This window comes from Myotis daubentonii, chromosome 3 (assembly GCF_963259705.1).
Source record: "Myotis daubentonii chromosome 3, mMyoDau2.1, whole genome shotgun sequence".
NCBI classification, from domain to species: Eukaryota; Metazoa; Chordata; class Mammalia; order Chiroptera; family Vespertilionidae; genus Myotis; species Myotis daubentonii.
Window position 1 is genome coordinate 138,358,269 of NC_081842.1, and position 20,049 is coordinate 138,378,317.

The 20,049-nt window shown below is 43.6% G+C and overlaps 2 protein-coding genes across 7 annotated transcripts in view; one reads left to right on the plus strand and one right to left on the minus strand.

The window, feature by feature from the left end:
• The window catches only part of JARID2 (jumonji and AT-rich interaction domain containing 2), a 291,087-nt gene extending 289,036 nt beyond the window's left edge, over window positions 1-2,051 (plus strand). For all 4 annotated transcript variants that reach the window (XM_059688680.1, XM_059688681.1, XM_059688679.1 and 1 more), the window contains one exon: window positions 502-2,051. In XM_059688680.1, the coding sequence (XP_059544663.1) occupies window positions 502-684 (183 nt within the window). In that variant the 3' untranslated portion in view covers window positions 685-2,051. The remainder of the gene's footprint in view (window positions 1-501) is intronic.
• DTNBP1 (dystrobrevin binding protein 1) overlaps window positions 1,155-20,049 on the minus strand; it is a 151,664-nt gene continuing 132,769 nt past the window's right edge. The window contains exons 8-10 of one of the 3 annotated variants that reach the window (XM_059688684.1): window positions 17,955-18,107; window positions 4,883-5,023; window positions 1,155-3,490 (exon numbers count right to left, since the gene is read on the minus strand). In XM_059688684.1, the coding sequence (XP_059544667.1) occupies window positions 3,273-3,490; window positions 4,883-5,023; window positions 17,955-18,107 (512 nt within the window). In that variant the 3' untranslated portion in view covers window positions 1,155-3,272. Of the gene's footprint in view, window positions 3,510-4,882; window positions 5,024-17,954; window positions 18,108-20,049 lie in introns of all 3 variants that reach the window. The other 2 variants (XM_059688686.1, XM_059688685.1) reach the window with 2 other exon arrangements.

Below are 20,049 nucleotides of genomic sequence, written 5' to 3' on the forward strand. Positions count from 1 at the left end.
GACCCAGATTGGGAAACAGCTTTTAGGAAACAATTACATAGCAAACTGTGTAGTTATAGGACTATGTATTTCAGGCTTTAGCATATTAGTTTGTCTACACCTTCCAGCCACCAGGAGGTGCGATCAGGCTCCCTTGGGTCCCTGACAGGAACTGGAGGTTAGGCGATGTGACAGGCACCCTGGCCTGTGCTGTGCTGGCTGTCAGGTGAGGTGGCAGTGGGTTCTCCCTAAGACAGAAAGCATGTTTTAGGTGCATCCTCAGAACTGTTCGGCCTATCTCGTTCTCTAGCCTGCTGCATCTCAGACTCGGCCTGATGCCTAAAGTCTGCCCCGGCTTTCCTGTAACCCGCTCCTTGGGCAGCGCTCAGAAGTCTGCATTTGATGTGGTCTGATGAGGATGACTGGCAGCTCTGCCACGCTGCCCGCTCTGCTCTCACAGGTCCTGGTGTGGTTCTGGGGGCAGCACTCTTCTGGTTTAATTCCTTGTCTTCCTTCCAACAGGAACAGATCATCAGCCTGGTCAATCAGATCTGTGGCAAGGTCTCTGGTAAGAACGGCAGCATGGAGAACTGTCTCAGTAAACCGACACCAAAAAGGGGGCCCCGCAAGAGAGCAACGGTGGACGTGCCACCCTCCCGGCTGGCGTCCTCCAGCTCCTCCCGGAGCGCAGCGAGCTCGTCCTGAAGCTGCCCACACCGCGGCTGATTGAGATCTATTTTTTGTAATTATTATATTCTAGTTTGGAGTACTTGCTGTAGGATACAAGCTGTCTTTGCACTAGCTCTAAAGAAGATTTTCTTCTGGTTTTAGAGAACTAATTTTGTTTTAGCATTAAACTCTTGAACTTTTTTTTTGTACTTAGAATACCTAGATACTGCAGTCAGATTTTTGAAACTGCCGTATACTCACTGTTTTAAACCCTTGAGGGGCTGTATTAACTTGTATCGCCCCTGTGGCTGACAAAAGCCTTTTTGTTTGATTTTTTTTTTTTTTTTTTTTGTAACTGTTGGGGAAAAAAGGATTTTTTTAACCCATTTTTGAAGAGGGTGAAGTTTGGAGAACAAATTTTAAAACTTTCAGTCATGTGAGATTTTTCTAGAGAGAAAAGGGGTAGGACACACACACACACACACACACACACACACACACACACGAAACTTGAAAAGAAATGGCTTTACTTTGGCTGTCTTTTCTTCAGTCATGTGCAAGATGAGTTTGTAACTTTTAAAATCGGAGAACCCCATTTTGTTTCTCTGGGCGGTTGTGGCAGCTGAAGGCGGACATTGTTTCCTAACCATAGACAAAATGAGGAGATTTGAGTGACGAGGTTCTCCTTACCAGCACATCACTATGCATCTAAGGAAAAAAGAAGAGAGAGAAGAAAAAGACTGCCTGTCTCGGAGGGGTCCCGTGCGGAAACCTGTGCCTGATTTCATTAGGAAATCCATTCTGTTATTTTTTTGGTGCTGTTGGCTACTTTATCAAAAAACCCTTCAATAGCATCCTTAAGGGAAGAAAAAGAAAAAAAGTGATTGAAGCCGTAAGTGCTTCTTTGTCATAGACGTGCAATCTTTCTAACATTCCATCTCATCTCACTGCTTGTTTCACACCTCACAAGTCAGCATTAATCTTCTTGTTAAATTTGTTTCGTTTAGGATCATACTTAGAGCCACTAGGAGGTCTGCAGTTCTTTTTGAATGTGAAAATGCATTTGTGCTCATCTTGTCTATTTTTCTCTTCATGTTGTAACAAAAAGAAAAAAAAAAAAGAATCCCATCCTTTTGTACATATGCCTGTAAATTGTTTTAAATACTTGAGCCTTTTTCTCAGTGGGCGTGGGGAGGGGGGTGAGAAGACAAGATGAAGAAAAGCCTTACATTTCAGTTTCTTCATCGGTTGGATTGGATGCTTACAGGGTTTTTCTTGTAACATTTATAAGTGCTGCTTACATCACTGAACAACAACACAAAAATAATAATGGAGTAGCTGTTGCCCTTCTCCAGTTGTGTGTACAGTATGTGTGGAATAAAGAAGGGAAACTGTTTTCACAAGCTGTTCTTTGTTTCATAATTGGATTCATCGATCCCGTAGCTACCCATACTGCACTGAGCTTGCCAGTGGGACTGTCAGGAACGTCCTGTGATCCACTTTGTTGGTTGTTGTTGCAGAGACTGAACTGTTTTGGAATATTTAACAGTTACATAAACGGAGTCAAGTGTTTTCCAATGTGGTTGTCCGGTTTTTATGGCCTTGCTGTGTACTTTCCCTCTTTTTGACAGTAAACTTCTGCCTATGGCTTACAGTTTGACATTTAATTTATTAGCGCTGCTCTGCACTCCTCCCTTGGGAGGGAAGACTTCATGTTGTTTATTGACAGTTTTTTGTTTACTTTTCAGGTTTGTACTACAAGGTTTAATAATAAAAACAAAGTTTTTTTGACATTTGTCTTGTGGAAGATGAGTGAATGAAATGAGCTTTCTTTTCCAGTAAATGGGTGGAGGGCAAGAGTCCTCCCTCGGCCTGAGTGGCAGACAACACAGCCTGACTCGGCTCACCTTCCTCAACTGCTGGCGGTTTGAATCCCCTTCGAGCAAAACCAAATGCCTGCTTCTTGCCTCTTGTTTCCTGCGGAGGCACTGGCAGCAGCAAGGACAGGGCTGGGCCGCCCCGGGGCTGGTGCGAGGCGTCCCTCATCCTGAGGGAGGGAGAGGCGCCTCTCGCCAGGTGCCGGGCTGTGAGGAATGCAGACAGGAAACCCCATCCTTGTCAGGAGTAAGAACGGCGTACTGCTTGGTTTGTTTTCCTGTGGACCCAGATGTGTGCTCTGCTGTTAACGCGGGTTAGCTGTTGAGCTGTTAATAGTTTTGTGACAAAAACCCACTTTTGTTAGCGCTGAGTTTAACTGCAGTTAGGTTTTGGAGGAAGCAGGGTTTTCTGTCTGTGAAGGTCCTTTTCTTGCCGAGGCCACGTGGAGACCACATTTCCCGGCCCCGCCAGCCCTGCGGGCTCCTTGGTGGCCTGCGTGGACCCCAGTTGCCCTTCCTGCCCCCTAAAGCCTGAAGGATGCATGTGTGTGGAAGCCTTTCTGTACAAACTGGCCATGGACTCCCTCAGTTAAAGTCCTCAAACTTTATTGTTAGCTTTTCTTTCAGTCAGTTTCTCAGAAATTACTGGCAATTGTGTGACAATCAAGAGCCCCTGTCAACCGCCTGCCTTCAGTGGGATTCTGCACAGCTGGGTCTTCTCAGCGGTGCTCGGGGTGCGATGCGGGTTTAGGAGTCGCTGTCGTCACTGTGTAAAGTGGCCAGGGCAGTGTCCACTTCAACTCCCTCCTCATCAGACTGAACGACGGGGGACTCCCCACCTTCACTGGAGTCCTGGGCGGCTGGGTCAGTGCAGGTGGAAGATAAAGAAGGTGGCTGGGCTCGTAATTCCAAGAGATTTGGAACCGGGAGAGTAATTTCATCCTGACCAGTATTTGATTCAGGCCCTGCAAAATAGGAAGAACCCTGTGATAAAAGTATCACAGTTTAAAACTGCTACTGAAGATGGTGGTCTGAACTCACTCTATTAAAAAAGGTGTCAGTGTTTTGTCGTGGTGAGCTGGGGCTACAAAGGAGACTCGCACGCCAGTGCAGGAACTGTCCCTGGAAGAGGCTAAGCCAGGCGATCGGCGAGGCAGCCAGGGGCCTGCACCGATCCTTCTGCCCCTGTGACAGATGGGAAGACCCTGAACCCTTCCCACCATGTCCAGGGAAATACTGTGATGAAGGCCCTCGGGCGCTCCCTGCATTTCTCTGAGGAGCATCCCCATAACCCTGATAACCTAGATTTACTCTTTATATCCTTGCAAGTAGTAATTCAGAGAAAGTAATGCTAAGAGAAAAACTCAATCTTTTTCGCATTTCTCCAGTTTCATGGGGAGTCAAGTTCTTAAAGGAACCAAAGCATATGCAGATGATGGAGTCCCTGTTTCTAAATCTCTTCTTGACTCTGGGAAAGGGGCCAGCATTCCTTCCCACGTCCAGTGTCCCAGCCTCTCAGCATAGGGCTGCCCTCCTGGGGACGACTCTGTTCTCACAGATTTGCTGGGAAAAGAGGATGGAGAAGTTGAAAACAACAAACTGGCAAGAACTCTAAAGGGCTTGACCTCGGGCAGTGGGAAATGTGCCGGCGAAACTGTGGAGGGCCCAGGTGCCACATGAGGCCTGCGCTTTGCCTTTCCCTGTGTGTATATGAGACAACAGCAATGCTTGCTCTGGAATGATTCTGTGTATAAGAAGATCCCCGAAGGTCTGATCTGAAATTTAAAATGAAGTGAGCCCATGTATAGGTTTGGAACCTCAGTAAATATTTGCTGAATAAATGTGAAAGTTTGGGAAGGCATGAAGTGCAAGTGCCCACAGGGTTGCTCCGCTTTTTAAAAATAGAAGCCAAATGCTGAACACATACCTTGTCCTTGCCCACAACAAAAGTGAAATAAATAGCTGAATGAAGGGGTGAGAGTTAAAGATGACAAATGCATGCTCAGACCAGCACCAGGTGTGTGAGTCACAGGCGATCTCTCACCTTCCCCAAATTCCAGTCTTTGAAATAACCACCAAAAACTAAACTCAAGTTCTGAGACAGAGGAGGTAAAGCAGGAATTAAGAAAGTGCCCTGTTCTTAGACGGTGTGTGGATAGAGCACTAGAAGTCTCTGAGAAATTCGTGACAGAACAGCTGTCTCATTTGCCCACTACTGTGAGACCAGGCACAGGCGAGTGGAAATGGGTGAGAACAAGCAGTTGACTGCGGCTTAGAGACCTGTGCATCATTACCCTGATGTCTGCCCTCTGAAGGAATAATGTGAAGAGGTTTTATGCAGGTCTGACGCCTCCTACCTAAGACGGGGGACAGCACGGCATTATCTTCTCCTGAATTCAAAAATACATCCAGGGCCTCCTGGTCGTTCATGTCCATCAGGTCCATCTGCTCCAGCATGTCGACATTCACCTCCATGGATGACATGCTCCCCATGGGCTCTGGGAATAGAGTGGCACCAGAAGAATTGACACTTTATCTTCAGCAATACTTTTAAAAGTGAACTTCAATTCATGAGGCTAACTGCACTGTATTTTCTAGATATAAAATATCTCCTGCTACTCCAAACTTTAAAAAATACAATTGGGAGCAATATATTAAACTAGAGGACCAGTGCACAAAATTTGTGCACTGCAAAGGGGTGAGGGGGGAGATTGTCCCTCAGTCCAGCCTGCACCCTCTCTAATCTGGGACCCCTCGGGGGATGTCCAACTGCCGGTTTAGGCCCAATCCCTGTGGGACATCCCTCTCACAAATCCGGGACTGCTGGCTCTCAACTGCTCGCCTGCCTGAGCACCCCTAACCACTCCCCTGCCAGCCTGATCGATGCCTAACTGCTCCCCTGCCAGCCCGATCGCTCCCAACTGCCCTCTCCTGCTGGCTTGGTCCCCCACAACTGCCCTCCCCTGCCGGCCTGATCGCCCACCACTGCCCTCCCTTGGCGGCCATCTTGTGTGAGAGCATGATGGTCAATTTGCATATTGCCTCTTTATTATATAGGATGTTGCATCCCAATTTAATACTTGAAATCTATCTGAGATTAACACTGGTTTCCTAGCAGGTTTCCTGTTCACCCCCAGCCCTTTACAGGTGCTCAGACAGACCCACTTCTGCATTAAGCAGTTCCTGGCTGCTGGGAGAAGGGTGCTGTCTGAAGGAGGCGGGCATTCCTGCAGCAGTATGAGGTGATTAGCAAGCGCCCCGCCACACACACATCTGCTTCTGCCTGCAGTTGCCCCCAAACTCTGTTATCATTGCAGTTGAAGTTTTTACTGCCCTTGTGACATTTCTCTACTCTTCAACCTTAGCAGCCGACAATGTTAGGGCATTGGCAAGCTGGGGAGATGGAACCATGAGCCCCTGCAGTGAAAACAGACTAAAAAAATAAAATCATCCCACCAGCAAAAAGAAGCTAGAAGACTATAAAGAGTCTGACTCAGCTGGGTATCAGGTAAGAGATACCTCCTGGGTCTGGAGTTCATATTTAAACAACCTCTGTGGTCCAGAAAAGTACAGGCTGTTAAGTCACCCCAGGCATGATGGGGCCTGGCAGATGAGAATGCACGTTATTTCTGGATGGACATACCCTTAACCTTGCATCTCAAAGGCATAGAAAAACGAAAGTCCATTCTAATCCAATGCCAAACTTACAGCACACACAGAAATAAGTCAGAAACAAGCTCAGTATTAACACTTTCCCAATAATTTTAAATGACTAAGCATTTTTAATCAAATGAAAGATATAAAAAAAAATGAACAAGGTATAAAAATTAGAGTGTAGGCACTTGAGAAAGCCAAATAACTTCCAGATAGGAAAAATCTAATTGAAATTTAAAACTCTGGGCACAAGTTACATTGAAGATTAATCAGAGCCAAAAAGAAAATTAGTAAACTAGGAGACTGAATGAATTCCCCATTACACAGAAAGGAAAAGATGGGAACTAAGAGCTTAAAAGTGATGGAAAACGGAAAAGTTTACACAATTCTAATGAGAGAATGTGGGGAGCAGCCATATTCAAAGGCTGTTTCCCAGACTTGCTGAAAGATCTGAGGTCCCAGATTTAGGAACCAAAATATATTCCCAGCAACACAGATAAAAGAAAACCTGACCCTACATCAATTGTAATGAAAATGACAGAACAAAAGAGGAAGGGCAGATGAGGAAAGACGATAAATAGACTGACAGCCTCTCAACAATAAAAAGCAGAAGATGGAAGAATAAAACGAGAGGTAAGATAAATGTCACTTCTATATCATTAAAGAGCACTTAAGATCAAGTATAAGATGACAAGCACTGTCAGACAGAAACACTGGCCATGAGCCTGCTCTCAGGAAGATGGTGATGAATCCCAGAAGGAAGGTCTGAGATGCAAGAAATGTTAAACAGTGAAAAGTCTCGTAAGTTTGTGAGTTGTTAATACAAAACCTTGAATAAACTCATATTAGTGTCCAATTTGGGGGATTTACTCTGGCAGAATTAAAGGACTGCACAATTTTGATAGGAGGGGAAGGCTCTGATCAGAGTTGAAGCAGTGTAAGACCCTTGTTTTATTTGGTAGGAAGAGGAGAATCTGATTGTACTTAGTCACCACAAAATCAAAGTTCAGCACAAAAAGGAAGGGTAAATAGTATGTAATTTCTACTTTTAGCTGGGGGAAAGTTTATTATAGTTCAGATGATCCCCTGAAGTGGCACTATCCGAAGCAACATAGTCAGAAGTCCGCCTTCTCTGCATCAGACCTGATCAGGGATGGACCTTGCCACAGAGCTGCTTCACATTCACAGCCCGATGGAGCCAAGGGACACCGGTGCAGTGTTATCTTGGAGCTTCTTCAAGGCTGACTGGTCAGGGAGAACTTGATGACACAGTCGTCAGACTTGTTCTTGGGGGCCTTCTGTGGGTGTTGGGCTGCTAGAAAATGAGTGACATGCAAGTTTTGTTGTGGGCTATAGAGGCCATCAGCATGGCATTCTGGCTTTTGGCCTTGCTTTGACTTCAGTTTTGAAAGGGGCAGAAGCTCCCTTCTTTTCCGTCTGTGCTCACCTCTTAAGAAGGGCAAGAGTATACTTTTAAAACAAAGGAGGAAAAAAAGTGGACAAAAAATCATAGGAAAATAGCGCCACATAAGGTGGTAATGAAGTCAGGTATCACAATAAATGTAAGTCAACCAAATTTGCCAGTTAACAGATTAAAAAACTGAATTGCTAGTAAATAAAATCTAGCTATATTCTGTTTATAGGAGACATTCCTAAAACACAGACACATGAACAGTAACATTTTTTTTTAAAGTGGAAAGTGGGCAAACAATTTTAAGAAGAAAGCTGGTATAGCTATATTAATATCAAACAAAATAGATATAAGAGGAAACAAAAGCAATATTGGGCTAAAGAGTTATACTCAAAGATTTTTTTAAAGGTTTACTTCAGGTAGATATTTAAAAATTTCTGTGTGACTATAAAAATGTCTAGAATGACAAAGTGTAACATCAATAGTCATGGGGTGGGGTATAGGAGGGTTAAATATACCTCTTTGAAAATTGATAATTAAGCAACCCACTTGATGAAATGGAACCCGTAAAGAAACCATGCCTATCATTTAGAATTTTGTTCTCAAGTGCACATGGAACATGTAGAAGAGTTCTCTGTAATGGGCCATAAAGTAAGTCATGAATAAAACATGTATATATCAAAAATCCATTCTCTAGCCACAACTGAAATTTAATTAGAAATCAGTAATAAAAAGTAACTAGGAAAACCACACATTACTTTAAAACAAACTTCTAAACAGTCCATACATCAAATAAATCTTAAAGGAAAATTATAAATACCCAGAAACCATTACTTATCAAAACTTGTAGAATAATGTTAAAGTGATACCCTAGTGAAAAATTCATAGCTTTGAATATCTTATTAAAAACTGAGTCTAAACATTCAACTTAAATTAGACCAAACAAAATTAAATTAGAAAATCCCAGAAATGAAAGACACAGTAGAAAGGAAGAAGAATAAAACAAAAAGTTGACTCTTAATTGAAAACACTTAAAAATGAATAACTTAAGGTTCATAAAAAAAGCAGTAAAAGTCCCAAATTAACAATTTGAGGAATGCAAAAGCAAACCTAACCCCAAACATGGCAAAGGCTAAAAAAAGAACTATGGACGTTATGCTAGTATATTTGAAAACTAAAGACAAGCTGGGCAAAATCCATGGAAAATTTGCTAAAATTAACAAGATATAGGAAGTCACTATAATGGTCAGAGAAAAGGAACAGGTAGTTCTTCTCACAGAGAAGTCACTGGTCCCAGACAGGGTCAGAGGCAATTCTCTCCACCACTTAGGAAATAGACGATGAGATCACCGTGTGCACCACAGAAAATCCCAATCCTACTTAGCCACCAGTTCTCACTCAGTCTAGAAACAATGCAATTCCAATCAAACTCTGGACAGGGTTTTCATAGAACTTGGAAATCTGACTTTAAAATTCAGAGGGACAAATTCATACAAAAATAGCAAAGGCAACTCTGAAGAAAAAAGAATGTTATAAAGTGTGTGTTAAGGGCAAGCAGGAATCGCTCTACCACATATATCAAGACTTACTATAAAACAGGGTCCTGCACCTAGCACTACTGACACTTTGGACCAGATAACTGTCTGTTGTGGGGCTGCCCTGTATCTTGGATGTTTTAGCAGCATCCCTGGCTTTTACCTACTAGATGCTAATAGCATGTGCCTACCCCAATCACAGCAAGTAAAACTTGCCAGACATTGCCAAATGACCTCCATGGAACAAAACTGCTCTCAGTTGAGAACCACTGCTTAAATAATTATTATTAAGATAGTATGGTTTGGGCATGAGGCTAACAAATAGAAGAATAGAACAGAAAAGAGAGCCTAGGAAAGACTCACATTGCATGGAAATTGACAATGTGAAGCAGTGGAGAAAATGCTGGTGCTCAAGTAGTTACTGCTTTGGAAAAAAATTAAAATTGGACTTGTAGCTCATGGCATATACAAAAATCAAGTGCCAAATATAAAATGGAAATTTAAAAACTTAGTAGGATGTTCTTATAACTTGGAGTTATATCAAATATATACCTATATCCTTCTAACAAACCATTTTATATATCTGGACTAGTTCTTAACATTTTTTAAATATCTGAAGCAAATATGGTAAAATATTAACATGCTAAATCTGGAAACAGGTATGTTACATTATTTTCTGTTCTTTTTTGAATATTTAAAATTCCTAGTTAAAATGAAAACCAGCCCTGGTCGGTAGCTCAGTGGTTAGAGCATTGGCCTAGAAACCCAAGGGTTGCAGGTTCCATCCCTGGCCCTGGTCGAGGCCTGTGCGGCAGGCAACCAATCAATGTTTCTCTCTCTCCCCCCTTCCCTTCCCACCAACTCTTCCCTCCCTCCCATTCTCTAAAAATCAATGGAAAAAATATCCTCAGGTGAGGATTAAAAAAGAAAACCAATAATGGATCACAGTAAGTTTCAAAGTTCTATATAAAACCATCATAATGAGATAATCATACAAAATTAAAATCATAAACTGGCAGTTGTGTCTGAGCATTTTTGCATTCTGGATCTTATCTTGGGGGACACTGTGAATGTCAGGATAGGTATATACCTATTCTATCTTTTCTAACTTAATTTTACCGCCAGCTCCAATATCACCTCTTCTTTCCCCAGGACTGGGTCCACTCTGGAATACCTGAGGGCTGAGTCAGTGTCTGAGGGTACAGGGGACACCCCTGGCTCCAGAGGTTGGACTTTGCTGCATTGCCAGCTCAGCAGAGATGGACAGGATCCTGAGGACTAATTGTAGGGATACACGGGAACAAAATAGGGCATCTCCACGGTGATCTTTTTATCACTAACTGCACTGTCAATACCGTGGCACTAGACAATAAAATGAAAGAAATAAATGCTTTCCCAAGAAAACGGAAGTCAAATCAGGTGGAAGACAAAACCTGGATCAGGGTCTTACAAAGGACCTAATTTTGTTCTACTGGTACGTTGATCTGCTGGGCATGTGCAGGTCCCAGGTCCCCTCTGCTTCTCAGCACGCTGGCATGGCCTTCACTCCCCTTCAAGCACACGAGATTCCCTGCCTGCTCTGTAGGTCCTCCAGTCTCACCACCCACCAAGTGCTCACAGATATCCCTTCACCCTTTACTCTGATCATTTTCTGGATAAAACTTCCCATGCCTTTGTCTTAATTAAAAAAAGATGCTTTGGAAAGTGAGATTCAGACTTGCTACTTCTGATTTAGTGGAATGAGTCCAAAATATCATGTGATTAAAAAAACCCCTATCCTATCTAATAGACAAACATGGTAATTGACCATACCTTTGCTACGCCTCCCATTGGCTAATCAGCATGATATGCAAATTAACCGCCAAGAAAGAGGGCGGCTAATTTGCATACTGCAGGCAGGGCAGGACAGCACCATCCCACCTGCCCTGCCATCATCCGGGCCTGCTATCTGCGACCCGACCCGGGGCAGCCGGGCGGTGCAGCAGCGATCAGCCAGCCCGCCTGGCCTCCATCAGGGCATCCTGTGTGCGACCCGACCCGGGGCACCCGGGCAGGGCATCAGCAATTGGCTGGCCCGCCTGGGCATCCTGTGTGCGACCCACCCAGGGCGTCCCGTGTGCAACCCAACCCGGGGCGGCCCTGCCTTGTGGGCGACTTGGGGAGGTGGGGCAGGCACCGAGGGATCGGGCCTGCCATCTGCCACCCAGGAAGCGGGCCTAAGCCAGCAGGTGGTTATCTCCCGAGGGGTCCCAGACTGTGAGAGGGCACAAGTGGGGCTGAGGGACTCCCCCTCCCATCCTCCCTCCCCCATCAGTGCACAAATTTTTGTGCACAGGGCCTCTAGTATATATATAAGAGAGGGAGAGAAAGATAGAAACATCAATGATGGGAGAGAATCACTGATTGATTGCCTCCTGCACACCCACACCAGGGATGGAGCCGGCAACCTGGGCATGTGCCCTGACCGAAGTTGAACCGTGACCTCCTGGTTCATAGGCAACATTCAACCACTGAGCCATGCCGGTTGGACGTGACTTTTTATCTTGACTGATTCCTCTAAACGTTCATCCCTGGAGATGAACACAAGGTAAGAAAGGAACGTGTGACTCGCCAGGCTGGGCGTCTCAGGGATGGGTTTGAATAAGCTGCAGGGACATGGACATGACATTTGTCATTTGTGTATGTCTTTACAACTCTAGCTGAAGCAGAAAGCTAAAACACCCACATCCCCTCATTTTCTTCTTTAATACTTCCAAAACCACACATATTGGCAACATATACCTGACTCCATTTTTTTACCTTAAAAAAAATGAGCCCAATACTTTTTTAAACTTGACGAAAATTATTGTTTTAAGAGCTCAAAACCAAAAACAATTCAATTCCTTAATGTTTAGCGGCTGCCTGCTCAACATGTGGTGATGAGCACGTTCCTGCCCAGAACCACTGCGCTGGCCCTAGGGCCCTGCATCACAACCAGCCCATCTGCCAAACAGAAACAGGCTCTGAACCTGTCATGCTTCTCTCAACCCACTGGGGTGTTCATGGGTCTCCCTGAGAACAGGAGCTTCTTAAGAGACACTTCCATTTTCTCTTTGCCTCCTCTGCGCCAAGGAGTGTGCTGAACAGTTAGCAGGTGCTCAGGAAACGTCTGCTGCACTAAACTGAATGAGGGTAGCATTAAAGTGTTTAGCAATAACAATTTCTATTCCTGTTCTCTTCATTGTCCCACCTGCTCTTGATGTAATGTCTCATTGTGCTCAAATTTGATCAAATTTGCCAGGGTGTCTGTATCTGAGTGGGCTGAATGTTTGTGCCCCCCTCAATTTGTATGTTTAAGCCCTAACCCTCCTTGTGATGGTATTTGGAGGTAGGGCCTTTGGGACATGATTAGGTTTAGATGAGGTCAAGGGTGGGGCCCTCAGAATGGGATTAGTACCCTACACCAGAGAGATGCTCTCTCTCCATCGTGTGAGGAGAATGAGATACAAGCCAGGAAGAGGACTCTGGCAGGAAACCAAATCAGCCAGGATCTTGGTCTAGGACTTCCAGCCTCCAGAACTGTGAGAAATAAATTTCCGTTGTTTCAGCCACACGCAATCTGTGGTATTTTGTTATGGCAGCTTGAATTGACTAGGATGATGTCCTTCTCAGCTCCTGCCCATGACAGCACAAATCTGTGAAGCAAAGCACCAAACACTAAGGAAGCTGAACACTGCACATACTCTGAGGAAACAGGCTGACTTTTCTAGATGAAGATTTTAGGTCAGTGGAGTACAGAGAGGGAGAGCTGACTGAGATAAAGAAATTAAACTTCAAATCCATACAGTGAGTTTAAAAAGCATTGTTGGAGATTAAAATGGCAATGGAGTAACTGGATGCTGCATGGATATGCTCCCAGGTCCAAACTGGAATTATAACTAAAATACAGAAAAAAACTTCCTAAATAATCAACAGAAGACTTTCTGGAGAGAACCCTGATAACTGAGGACCAAAAGTGGAGACTACATAGAGGCTGGTAGGAGAGGCAGAGGTATGAAAGGGCAGGCAGCAGCTGAAGTTCTGGAGGGATATCTCAGCTGTGGGGGGTTGCCACTGAGAACTCTGGGTCTAATTCCCCAGCTGGGCCCCCTAGCAGAGAGCAACAGAACTGAGAAGGCTACACACATAATATCTGGCTGTGAAATGCAGTGGGGTTGCTGTCTGCCAGGGAGAGAGGGCTAGAAATTCAGGCACTCTCTTGAAGGGCCAATGCATAAAATTCCCTGTGGAGCCACCCATCTTGTGCTCTGAAAGAGGAACAGCAAAGTGGACTGGAGCTGGGTGAGCAGAAGCCAGGATCGAGGGCTCTGGGGTAAGACCTCAGAAGGCAGACACCCTGGTTTCCTGTGCTGAGCCATTCCCTCAAGCTGCAGAGGTCTCTTTCTCAGGCAGACAATTGCTATGCAGGCGGCATTGCCTGGGGAGAAGACAGCTGACCCACCCTATTGGAAAACTCCTTGCCCCTTATGAGACTGAGAACAACAATTAGCCTCCAGGCAGAAACAATTACTCCACCCTGTTGAAGAAAACTCTTACTACACCTGTGGACGATTGCCTGAGGGCAGATCAAGAGGAATTCTATCAGTCTGCAGCCACAGGGGGTTTCTGGAGGCTTTGAGTCTTTGCCTGATCTAATTAGTCAGACAGCTTTTGACACCATCCTGCACTAGAGATTGAGAGGCGTAGTAGATTACCTAATACATAGTCACAAATCCAAACAGGCCATATATGACAAACCTACAGCAAACATCAAACTCAATGGGGGCAAAAACTAAAACCATTTCCACTAAGAACAGGAACAAGACAGGGATGTCTGCTTTCACCACTCTTATTCAACATAGTACTAGAAGTCCTAGCCACAATGATCAGACAAGAAGAAGAAATAAAAGCATCCAAATTGGCAAAGAAGAAGTAAAACTCTCATTCACAGATGACATGATATTGTACATAGAAAACCTTAAAGACCCCACCAAAATACTACTAGAGTTAATAAATGAATTTGGAAATGTCGCAGGATATAAAATCAACACCCAAAAATCAATGGCTTTTTATATACCAATAATGAATTCTCAGAAAAAGAAACTAAACAAACAATCCCATTTACCATTGCAACAACAACAATAAAATGAAGATACTTAGAAATAAACTTAACCAAGGAGGCAAAACACCTGTTCTCAGAAAACTACAGGATGTTGACAAAAGAGACAGAAGAAGATATAAACAAGTGGAAAAATATACTGTGTTCATGGGATTGGTAGAACATCATTAAAATGTCCATACTACCCAAGGCAATCTACAGATTCAATACAATCCCTATTAAAATACCAACAGCATACATCACAGAACTAGAACAAATACTCCAAAATTTATATGGAATAAAAACAAACCCAAAGAGCTGCAGCAATCTTAAGAAAAACAAAGTTAGAGGAATCACAATACCAGATTTCAAGTTATACTATACAGCCACTGTAATCAAAACAGCCTGGTATTAGCACAAAACAGACATATAGACCAATGGAACAGAACAGAGACCCCAGAGATTGACCCAAGCCATTATGCTCAATTACTATTTGACAAAGGCGGCAAGAGCATACCATGGAGTCAAGACATTTATCTTCAATAAATGGTGCTGGGAAAATTGGACAGATACATGCAAAAAAATGAAACTAGACCACCAACTTACACCATACACAAGAATAAACTCAAAATGGATAAAAGACTTAAATGTAAGTCGTGAAACCATAAAAATTGTAGAAGAAGCCATAGGCAACAAAATCTCATATACTCTCATAGCAATATGTTTACAGATCCATCTCCTAAGGCAAAGGAAACTAAGGAGAAAATAAACAAATGCACTACATCAAAATAAAAAGCTTCTGCACAGCAAAAGAATCTATCAACAAATTGAAAAGGGAGCCCACTGTATGGGAGAACATATTTGGCAATGATACTGCCGGGAGCCAGTCCATCCTTGCTGTTTCAAGGGGACTGGCATATATGGCATACTGATCTTAATATGTTTGCTCACCTTCTTGGCACTATGTGTTTTAACCAAGGTCACCTCTCTGAGAAAGGTTGTTTCCCCAGGTAGGGATTTTCCCCTGAAGTTAGGGAGGGAATAAAACCCCTTAACTAAGTGCCAGGCGGGTAATTAATCACTTTAACTACAAACAATCATGCTTAAGCTACATAATCTTTACTCCCTGGAATGGAGATAAGAAATGCCCTAACCTTTGTAATAGAGATTGATAGGATTGAATCAACTGGTATAAATACAGATGTAACAAGACAACAGGAGACAGAACTTAGAAGACAGAACCTAGACACAGAACATAGACACAGAACCTACACAGAACCTAGACACAGAAGAACTTCGCTGGAGAGAACATGGCAAAAGATCCTGGACAGAAACTGGAGACAGAACCTAGAGACAGAACCTAGCGAAAGAACATGGCAAAAGATCCTGGACAGAAACTGGCCACAGACAGAACCTAGCGAGAGAACCTGGCTGAAGAACCTAGAGACAGAACCTGGCTACAGAACCTGGATAGAACATGGCAAGAGAACCTGACTAGAACCTGGTGACTGAACCTGGCTGGAGAACCTGGACAGAACCTGGCTGGAGAACATAGCAAGAGAACATGGACACAGAACCTCGCTGGAGATCCTAGCCAGAACTTGGCTGGAGATCCTAACCAGAACTTGGCTGGAGATCCAGACCAGAACTTGGCTGGAGATCCTGGCTAGAGATCCTGGCTAGGCTGCTGATCAACTGAACGCTGTCTCCGTGTCATTCCTTCTTCGCCGACTCCGTCCACACCTTTGGGGACCCCCGGACCTGCTGGGGTTGGACCCCAGCATGATACATCAGACAAAGAGTTAATATCCAAAATATTTAAGAAACTTATACAACTTAACAAAAGGAAGAAAAACAATCCCATTAAAAAATGGGCAAAGGACCTAAATAGACACTTCTCCAAAGAGGACGTACAGATGGCCAAGAGACATATGAAAAAATGCTCAAAGTCACTGATCATCAAAGAGATGCAAATTAAAATGACAATGAAGTATCACCTCACACCTGTCAGAATGGCTACCATCAATAAATCAACAAATGAGAAGTGCTGGCGTGGATGTGGAGAAAAGGGAACCCTCATGCACTGCTGGTGGGAATGCAGACTTGTGCAACCATTATGGAAAACAATATGGAGTTTCCTAAAAAATTACATATGGACTGCCATTTGATCCAGTGATCCCACTTCTAAGAATACATCCTAAGTAATCCAGAACACCAATCAGAAAGAATGTATGCACCCCTATGCTGGTAGCAGCACAATTTATAATAGCTAAGATCTGGAAACAGCCCAGGTGCCCATCAGTAGATGAGTGAATAAAAAAGCTGTGGTACATTTATACCATGGAATACTATGCAGCAGTAAAAAAGAAGAGTCTCTTACCCTTTGAGACAGCATGGAGGGACCTGGAGAGTATCATGCTAAGTGAAATAAGTCAGTCAGAGAAAGACAAGTATCACATGATCTCACTCATATGTGGAATCTAAGTAACAAAATAAACAGATGAATGGAGTGGATCCAGAGACATGGAAGCATGGAACAGAGTGTAGAACCTCAGAGGGAAGGTGGGGGAGGTGGGTGGGTGGGAAGTAATCAACCAAAGACCTTGTATGTATATATGCATAACCCATGGACATGGACAATAGGGAGCTGAAGACCTGGGGTAGGGGCAGGGAGGACTGGAGGGGGTCAATGGTGGGAAAAAGGGAACATATATAATATTTTCAACAATAAAGATGTATTTAAAAAAATAAAAAGCATTGTCTAGATAATGCAGTCTTCAGTGCATTCTGACCATTCACATATTACTGTTTTGTTTTTCCTACATTATTTTCCTTCCTGGTTCTTTGATTTCTTTAAACCTCTCCTGGGGTGGACACAGAGCTAACTGACCAGGAACAGAGTGAGGGTAACAGAAATAAACTGGGGGCTGTGGTGAGAGTCTGTATAGAGAACAACACCCACAGCCAGCACTGAGATATCTGGGAAGGAGAGGGGTTTCCAGAGGTGAGATGCCCAGGGGGACAGAAAGGCAGGTAGTCGGGGAAGCTCTGGAAACTTCTCCACACTGTCTGGGACTGGGAGGCTGCTCCGGCCCTCTTGCCCACCTGAGAGATAAATGTAAGCTGCCCAATGCTTCCTGCTGCCCCCACCACTCCCAGGTCTTGGGAAGGAGAGGCTGATAGAGGATCTGGTACCTCATTTCTCTGCTACTCAGTTTGCTCTTGGGAGCTATGAGATGCAGCCTAACATTCATGCATCTAGATGTTCATCACAGCACAGTTACAGCTCAACTAGATTCACCCTGACAACAAAGATACAGGTTTTAAAAGATCTTTCAAGGAAGTTTTAATAATAACAGGGGAAAGATCCCACACAGTATTAAGAAAAAGTAGATATAAAGCCAGATATATGTACAGTTTGATACCAATTATACAGACTCACACACGGAGACTAGAAAGAACCATTTTAAAACAGTACTAGGAATTATTCTGTGTTGTATAATATGGGTAATGCTTCTTTTGTCTTTTTTTCAGTAACATATTTTATGTTTTCTAAATATCTTCAACTAAAGCCCAGAACTATAGAAAGAGGCAAAAACAATGGCAAGACAAATATGCTGCATTCACTCTGATTTTGGAGGACTTTACACCACACCCCACTTTGGGGGTGCACACGACACCATCTGCACACACTCAAGAAGCCCGCCACTTGCCTCGCCTCTCTATCTGCAGGTAGCCTGTGGAAAGGTACTGCTCCATGTCCTGCTGGAAGGCTTCCTCAAAAAACTTCTGCCGCTCCTTCAGCTTCATTTGCTGGGTGTGTTCCATTTCCAGGACCTTCTGGGTGTGCTCGGCATCTAGTTCCGCTAAGGAAACAGAATAATTTGGGTCAGGGTTGAAAAGAAACTGAGATAGAAAGTGGGTATAAATACCTACTCACATCTGCCCTCTAAGCTGATAGTGTCAAACTCTGCTTCTCAAACTCTGGAGGGTGTCCTGACTGCAATACAATCACTCCTCCCTCCCAGTCGGCTGCACTGTTCCTGCCACCTTTGCTCATGCTGTTCCTCTGCCTGGAATGACCTTCCCACCCACATCTCCCACTCTCTCCAGAAGAGATGTTCGTCTTTCAAGATTGACTTCTCAGTTAATCCCTCAACTCAAGTAGAATTTGTGCTCCATCCTGTGGTTTCCATAACACTGTGAGCAAACTTCTGTAGTGGACATGCATCACAGTACAACTGGTAAAGACTTGGACTTCCTGGAGAACTGTGATCATGTTATTCCTTTTAATATCTTATCACCTTGCTCAGAGCCAGGCCACAGGAAGGACTCAATGTTTCTTAAAGAGCAACAATATAGCCATTGTGGACTAGTAGAAAAGGCTTTGCTGTTTATTAACTGTGCAATCTCAGTTAACCTTTCTGAACCTTACATTACTCATCTGAAAATTTAGGACAGAAATATTAATCCAATATGAATGTGGAACTTAAATGAAATAATGTGAAAGAATTGTATAATTAAAATGAGCAGTGATCCTTCAAAGCAGGGCTGAGGAAGTAAGAAAACAAACCTCAGCCTGGCTGACACCAGTTTCAGCCCAGGAGACCCTGAGCAGAGAACCTAGTCGTCACACCAGACCCTGACTTCTGACCTATAGACTGTGAGCTAATTTGTGCTGTTTTAAGCTGTGGTTGTAGTGATTCATTCTGCAGCAGTATAGGATACTCCAATGAGCCCTGCCCAAATCTGACTAGCTGGAGAATGGAAGAGAGAACAACTTGAGTTCTTTACCTTAAACAAATACTGTGCAACACCTACCCTGTGGCAGATACCGTGCTTGGATGAGTTTGGCAGGAGAATAAAGTCTCAGCTACCTTACTGTCCTGGGATAAACACAGGGCCCAAAACACGGTAAAATAATTTTACCCAAGACACTCTCCCCCTCAGGTTCATCTCTGGATAGTGTCAACAACGTTGGGATATTAGAACTTACACAAACTCAAAACAAAAAACCAAAAAAAACCAAAAAATCTAATTAAAATGCATAGAGGATCTGAATAGACATTTTTCCAAAGAAGACATACAAATGGCCAACAGGTACAAGGTAAGATATTCAACATCACTAATCATCAGGGACATGCAAATCAAAACCATGATGAGATATCACCTCACACCTGTTAGAATGGTTATCAAAAAAGACAAGAAATAAGTTGGCAAGGATGTGAAGAAAAGGGAATGTTTGTACATTCTTGGTGGTAGTGTAAATTGGTGCAGCCACTATGGAAAACAATATGAAGGTCCCTCAAAAAATTAAAAATAGATCTACTATATGATCCAGCCACCCCACTTCTGGGTATTTAGCCAAAGGAAATAAAAAGGGGATATTTAAAAGATATCTGCACCCCCATGTTGACTGCATTATTCACAGTAGCCAAGACACACAGAGAGCCTGAGTGTCACTGGATGAATGGATAATGAAGATGTGCTTATACACAACGTAGTATCAGTCAGCATGAGGAAGAAGGAAATCCTACCATCTGCGACAACCCATGGATGGGTCTTGAAGGCACTTTGCTGAGATAAGTCAGACAAAGACAAATATTGTATGATATCACTTATATGTAGAATCTAAAAAATCTACTCTTAGAAACAAAGTAGACTGGTAGTTACCAGGGGCTGGGTGGTGGGGGAATGGGGGAAATGTTGGTCAAAAGGTATAGATTTGCAGTTAGAAGATGAGTAAGTCCTGGGGACCTAATGCACAGCACTGTGATGATGGTCAACAATATTGTGTTATAAAAGACT